The sequence below is a fragment of the Arachis hypogaea genome, chromosome 17, assembly GCF_003086295.3.
Source record: "Arachis hypogaea cultivar Tifrunner chromosome 17, arahy.Tifrunner.gnm2.J5K5, whole genome shotgun sequence".
Lineage (NCBI taxonomy): Eukaryota > Viridiplantae > Streptophyta > Magnoliopsida > Fabales > Fabaceae > Arachis > Arachis hypogaea.
In genome coordinates, this window is record NC_092052.1 from 23,308,095 (window position 1) to 23,315,830 (window position 7,736).

Genomic DNA, 7,736 nt, shown 5'->3' on the forward strand with positions numbered 1-7,736 from the left:
ACATGTTTGTTCAGACTATGATTTTTCACATGATGTGATGAGCAGAGAGAATATTTAAGCACAGAGAGGATATCAATTTAAAGAACTATAAAATCGAACTTCACCTCCGTCAAGAACCTAGAATGGTGAATTGGACTTCAGTTGATGGCTCTAGCACTTAGAGCACCACAATGCAAATGAGCGTACACGCATTGGCACATTTTTTAAACAAGTTCACGAATTTTCAATCTCAAATGATAAGAAACAACATAAGGCTGATGAAGATCCATCAAACCCAGTTATCTTTCTTTCCTTTTTTTTTTTTTTTATTTGCTAGCGTGGACTTTTTAAAATTTAATCTAAACATATATAAAATAGAGGTGACTCAAATAAAAACGTTTAAAACATTTTTTTAAAGATATTTTTTTATAATTAAAATTTAATATATAATATATATAATTAATTAAATCATATCAATTATATATATTAATAGAAAAATAATATTTCTGATATATATATATATATATCGGTTTAAGGTTTAGTTTTTACAATTAATTTGTTTGATCTAATTTTGACAAAAATAAAACGGTTTAATCGATTATATGTATTAAATTTTAATTATTAAAAAATATCTTTAAAAAAATACGTTTTAAACATTTTTATCTGAATGGCTCCATATAAAATAACATTAGAATTTTGCTATGAATATGATTTGGCAGCAAAATATGTGTAACTCTTTTTATAATAGCTCAAATGGCATAGTCTCCCCATGCTCAAGGTTGCGGGTTCGAGTCTCCTATATTTGGTAAAAAAAAAAAAAAACTCTTTTTATAAATACGAGAAGAAATAAAGAATATACAAGATAATAGATCTTTTGTAATTTACGTTAATAAAAAATAAATAATTTTTTTATATAAAGAAGTCTTTAAATGAATCTAACATACGCAAAGGAAATGGTAACTTGCTTATCAAAGTGAATAATATGAAAATATATATTTCTAACAGACATTGACATGAAACTTTATAAAGAGCCCTTCCCTTAACAACTTTATTGTAACACACATTATAGGTTCCCTTTAATTAAGACACAAACTAAATTACAATTTTGACATTAAATTAATTAAACGAGGATATATGAAATAGCGTCATGACATACATTGTTCTCTTCTGTTATTGTGATAAGTTTGCTATGGATATATCTCAATGAGGGACCTTAATCCTAAGATTGGAGTTATTTTGTAGTTATTAAATCCAGCAGAAAATATTAGTTCGGCCCACTCTTTCTCATTTCTCTCTTTTCCTGTGACCAACACCATCATCAGCATGTCAAAGAAGAGTTGTGTTTCCACAGACTTATCAACATCATTACCTTTTTTCTCATCTTCCATTATTACCATGTCTATGACAATAACCTTCCCTCCTTTGCCTTTGCTCATGATTGCTTCCTTGCAATTTTTCAATATGTGTAAACATTCTTCGTCATTCCAGTCATGCAAAATCGACTGCATTTTTATTCAAAGTGAAAGTTATTGATAAAAATCAATAAAAGAGTTTGAATATTCACCGCTACTCATTCATCATGTTTTACCTTAGTACGTAAAAACATGTAATTTACAGACGGACACGTACACGGGATACGACACGACACAGGATACATTGACATGTGAATTTTAAAATTTTATAAGATAGCATACATATAAAATATAAAATATTTTTTAAATAAATCGTAATAATATTTTGATATTTTATTTATATTAAAATATAAATTAATTTTTTAATTATTTTTAATGTCTTATTTTAATTATATTAAATATTTAAAATATTTTTTTTAATAAATAGTAATATATACTATATCTAAATTTATTTCAAAAATATATGTTAAGAATAAGACTGAACATGCTGACACGTGATGATATTTAGGTGTGTTCAAGCGTGTCCGGAGAAAATTTTTTTTTATTTTTTATTGAAACACGATTGAATACAGAAGATACAGACGAGTATCGATGAGTATTGTATCCGAAATGTGTCCGACACGTGGAGACCACAACTCAGCGAAGTGTCCGTGCTTAATAAATAAAAACTATGTGATCTTATGAGGATTTTATTTTATTTCTTTATTACGGTAGAAAAATTCAAATATAGATCCGAAAAGAATGATATAAAGTTTCTATAGGAGAGAGATTTATAATTTCGGATGGATTTATTAATCTTATTGTTCTTTTTAAAAATCGTTTAGGGTTTATTAGTCTCTGTTTTTAAAAATTATTTTTACGTGGTACTTAAATCTGACCCGTCAGTTGATTGTAGTTTCCCAATTGGATACAATAATTTATTAGTCTAATTTTTTTAATGGGTGATTATCTTTATGTTATTTTGAGATGATTAGAAAGTGTAATATTTTACAAAAAATAATCCGGGCTCAGAACGAGTATTCACTTGTAATGTAAGATACACAACCTATACTAATGTTCGCACAGTTTGAATCTACGACTCTTCTGAGATTAAACGGAAACAACAACGTATATTAAAGCAATAAAAGGAACTATTACTATTATTACCTTCAACAAGATGGCATCAGAGGAAGGAACAGCCTCAAACATGTCCCCTCCAATATATTTAAGGTTGTCACTTCCTTCCAAGTCAGCAGCAACATGTGGAAGGTCAAAGACAGTGCAATCCAACTGTGGGAATGACTTGGCAATGGCCTTGGCAACAGTTCCAGTGCCTCCACCAACATCAACCAACGATTCCAAACCCTCAAACACACCCTTGCACTTGTCATCAACTAACAACTTGCTAACAAATCGAGCATCACTTGCCATGGCATCATTGAAAATTTCATTAAGTTTAGGATCATGGGAAGCATAACCCCAAAGCGTTTCCTCATGTTCTGTTTCAAACGGTGTGGACTTGTTATTACTTTGGAACCATGTGGACAATTTATGCCATGGTTTTGTAAATATTGGATCAAGCATGGCAAGTAAGAAGGGTGTCACACTTAAGGGATTGTCCTTAAGCAGAAGCATGGATGAATCAGTTAACACATACCCAACTTCGCAGTGGTCATCGTTGGCTACATTCTTCGTGGCGAAGATTCCGGAATGGATCAAGATTCTCATCAAGCGTTGGATTGAAGAGGATTTTGATGGGTGGATTGGTAGTGAAGCAATGAGTTGTGAGAGTGGCATGGGTTGGCCATAATTGTGAATGGCATCAGGTATGCCTAATTCAACAGCACATTTAAGAGACATAGAGTTTATGAAATTGAATATATGATTCCATATGTGGCTATGAGCTTTTAGCAGTTTTGCTGCCTGCATTTCCCTTTGGAATTCCATTAGGTTTCTTGTGAAATAATGCTAGACCAATGGTATTTATAATTGTAGTATGGAACCCATACTAATAAGTAATAAGGCAATGGTTAGTTTGAACTACTATAGGCTTTTCCCCCGTAAATAAGTCACATCTAAAATACCATGGTATTATATCTTTTAAGGTGGCTGCTGTGGTAACCGGCAAATCAATATGTAACATTATGATGAAATATGGATTAAAAAAAATGGAAAAAAGTATACATGAAAAAATTTAAGATGACAAAAGTACATAAATATTAAAATACATTTAAAAGATTGATTTTGATAGACAAAAATATACTCCAAATCTTAGAAATTCACTGACAACATGACAATTTGTACATCGAAAATAATTTTTTGGGTATATTTTGATATTTACGTTTTTTTTTTTATATTTTTGTCCATTTACGTATTTAAAATGAGATAAAATATTCTCAAATAAAAGAGATAGTAAATAGTCACCAAAAAAAAAAATAAAAGAGATAGTAAAGTGATAAAATAATTAAATTACACATTCTTAAATAAAAATAATGAGATTCACATGTAATTAAAATTATAAATTTAATAATAATTAATTTTTCACATTATCACTTTATTAATTTTTTTATTTTATAATATTAAATTCAACAAGATGAGAATCACTGCTTTCGTGAACAAGTTTGGGGTTGTTAGTTGTAGTGAAGGTGATGTTCCATCTTCCACTGCTTGTCCTCGCAGCAACGCTCGATCTCGACGACGAGGAGGTCGAAGGCGACAAGGTCATGGTGGGTTATGCATGATCCACATGTTTCAATGCTTGTTTAATTATATAATTATATTAAAATTGATACTTATTTTATATTAGAGAGCCACTCAAATAAAGACGCTAAAAATGTCTTTTTATAAAGATATTTTTTATTAATTAAAATTTAACACATATAATCGATTAAATTGTGTTTTTTTTTTTAAATTAGACTAGACAAATTGATTTGATCGAAAAATGGTGAATTAAATCTTGAACTGGTCAAAATTAATATTATTTTTTATAGAAAATGACTACAATACCCTATTATAGAAAATAACTAAAATACTTCTATTATATATATTAGTTTTAAAAATCCTAAATTTTAGTCCTTTATTTTTCTATCATTAGGTAAGGATTTAGAATTTTTAATATATATATATATATATATATATATATATATATATATATATATATATATATAATAAGAGTATTTTAATCATTTTCTATGATAAAGGTATTGTAGTCATTTTTTATAAAAAAAATAATATTAATTTAGACTAGTTCAAGATTTGATTCACCATTTTTTCGGTTAAATCAATTTGTCTAGCCTAATTTTGACAAAAATAACATGATTTAATCGATTATATATGTTAAATTTTAATTATTGAAAAACATCTTTAAAAAAAGACGTTTTAGGCATCTTTATCTAAGTGTCTCCCTTATATTATGCATAGTTATGGTCTCCAGCCGTCCTCCTCTTCAATTTTTTTATCATTTCATATCAATCATGCTGGGAATCAAATCATGCTAGAAATCAAGAGGGTATCATGCTGGAAATCAAATCATGCTAGAAATCAAGAGGGTATAGCCAATAATAAGCCAACAAACATATTTAAATTATATTTTATATTAATTAATTATCATTAATTATTAATTATTTAAATATATTTTTTTAAAATATATAATTGATTATTAATTATCTCCTTTTACTCTAATTTATCTTTTACTATTTATTACACAAATCTTAATTTCTTTATTAAAAAATGTTCAAACTCCAAAAAAAAAACACAAAACATAAGATAAAGAATTATCCAAATCCTAAGAAAAAAACATACAAAATATAGGAAAAAGAATCATCCAAATCCTAAGAAAAAAACATACAAAACATAGAAAAAAGAATCATCCAAAACTAATAAAAGAAATCTTTCAAAATTTAGGAAAAAGAAACATAAAAAACTAGTTAAAAGAATCATTCAAAACCAAATAGGAGAGAAGAAGAAGAAGAAGAGTCGTAGAGTGACCGGCGATGACATCTTGGATAGTGTCGTGTACGATGGGAGACTCGTGGTGACGCGTTACAAGGAGGAAGCCACGGAGGCCGCGCATCGCGAGTGGAGGAGTTGCCATGGATCGGAATAGTTGATTGCATCACGAATGGGGGACCGGCGGTGGCTGCGTCGCAACGAATGGAGGTCGCGGCGGTGCAGATACGTCGGAACGGTGGGCGATGGCATCGACGAAAGAAGGACGGCGACGGGACGCGTGGAAGAGGCCGTGTAGCGCGACGAAAGACATGACGGTGGTCGGTGAGCGGCGGCGTCGAAAATGCGTGGAGACAGCGGTCGGCGGGTTTGTGGAATGAGAGATTTGACTGTTTTCAAATGAATGGAAAGGAATTATTAGATTTTTTATGGATTGCTTTTTATTGTGTATTATAAATGTGATTAGGATAAATGTAAAAAGAATTTTTTTGAATTTTAATTATTAAATTTTTATTTATTTATAAAATTTAAATTATAATAGAGTTGGCTTATATTGACTTGTAGAAGAGTAGTTTTTCTATACTTTTCTTTAGTTAAATAGAATGTGTATTTTATTCGAACCAAAAAATTATTAAATAATTAGTAGAGTTTTGTTATTATATTTTCTTTGTTACATAATATAATGTGATTATTTTTAATATTAAAATAAAAATATAAATTTATTTAGTTAGCTTTGCTTTAATTTGTAACATTCTAACAAAATAGGAATTATAAAAGAGCAATGTTATATGCCAATATAATTTATTGGTTTAGCTCTAACTAGTAATATTAAAAAAAGTATTGACTAAAAATATGGTGTTAAATTATTGAAATAAAGATGTTAGATTGTTGGCTAAAATTGTTGGCTAATATAAATTAAAATTGTTAATCCTTAAATTTTTTTTATAAAAAATTAAAATAAAAATGTTAACAAATAGAATAAATTTAAATGTAAATCCACACTAAAATTTAATAATAATAAATTAACTATCCATATAATAGTAAAATAATACTTTTCCAACGATATTTTCAGCTGCGAGTAATTTATCCCCAAAAAAAAATGTCACGACATATATATTGTGACAAAAAAAAATTGATATAAAAACATTTGTAATAGCTTCTTAAATTGCAGGTATAAATCTTATTATGTAATGTATTTAGAAAACTTATTAAAATATTTAAGGAAATTATATGGTACAGATCTAAATCTGTACAGATTTAAAGATTTGCCTCCTTAAACCACACTTTCTAAAGCCACACTTTTCACTTAAAACCGTAGCTCTTCACAAAGAAAAAACGTCACCTAATGGAAAAAAGTAAATTAGAAGATTTAAGAGAAGAAATAATTAAGTTATCGAAATTAATAGATCAAAAATTAATGATTTTAACTAATGTTAACTGTAATGACACCGAATTCTTAAAATCAATACAAAATGATTTTTCTCAAAATCTTTATTTTACTATAAGTTTTATTGAAGGACTTCAAAAACCTGAAAAAACTTATTTTTCACACGGAATTTCTAAGAAATGTTACCATGGAAATGATTCCCCACATCTTTATCATACTTTTAACCCACAATTAAATTCTATAGTAGATATGCTTGAAGAAATATTAGTATCTATAAAATTTCAAAGAAATAAGGAAAAAGAAAATCCCAAAGAAGAAAAATTTCAAAATATAATCAACATAACAGATTTAAAAGTAAAACCACCACTAAAATTATGAATATTGAAGAAAAATTAGAAGAAGTTACAATGCTTTTTAAACAATTAAAAATGGCTCAAGAAAATAATATTATGGAACAGGGATTTCAGATAGAAGAAGAATTAGTAAATTCTGAAAATATAGAAAATGAAGAACACATCCTAGATTATTCAAGTGACGAAGAACCAGCAATTCCAATACAAGTAAAAAATGAAGCTGGAACATCTAGGGATAATCAATCTCAATTTAAATGGGAAACAGGTTTTGATAATTATGCTTTTAAAAAAGGATTTATAAATAAAGATTCAAAATATACAAAAACACCATCAAAATACGTTCCTAAAATTCAGGAAATGGAAGGAGAAAGAATGCTCGATTTAGACTGTAAAAAGAATGAAAAAGAAATTTTCGAAAACTGGTTGAATTCCTTCTTATTAGAAGCCTTTACTAATCCAAAACTTAACGAATTATCTGGAAGAGATATTTGGAATTACATAGGGTTTCATACTAAAGGAGCTATAAGAGATTATATGACATCAATAGAAAACCAAATAATAGAAGAATTAGCAACAAAAACAACAGCTTATGATAAGATATTATATATAATGATGATTCTATATAAAGAATTTTTTGGAAAAAATATTATAGATCATAAACAAGAAGTCTATAATAAA

At 28.1% G+C, this 7,736-nt stretch overlaps 1 protein-coding gene across 1 annotated transcript; it reads right to left on the reverse strand.

Moving 5' to 3' along the window:
• Positions 1-909: 909 nt before the first annotated feature.
• On the reverse strand, positions 910-3,421 carry LOC112767136 (probable O-methyltransferase 3). The gene is made up of 2 exons (XM_025813015.3): positions 2,538-3,421; positions 910-1,481 (listed from the first exon to the last, which is right to left on the reverse strand). The coding sequence occupies exons 1-2, from the start codon at positions 3,315-3,317 to the stop codon at positions 1,167-1,169; spliced, it is 1,095 nt and encodes a 364-aa protein (XP_025668800.1). The 5' UTR covers positions 3,318-3,421; the 3' UTR covers positions 910-1,166.
• Positions 3,422-7,736: the final 4,315 nt, after the last annotated feature.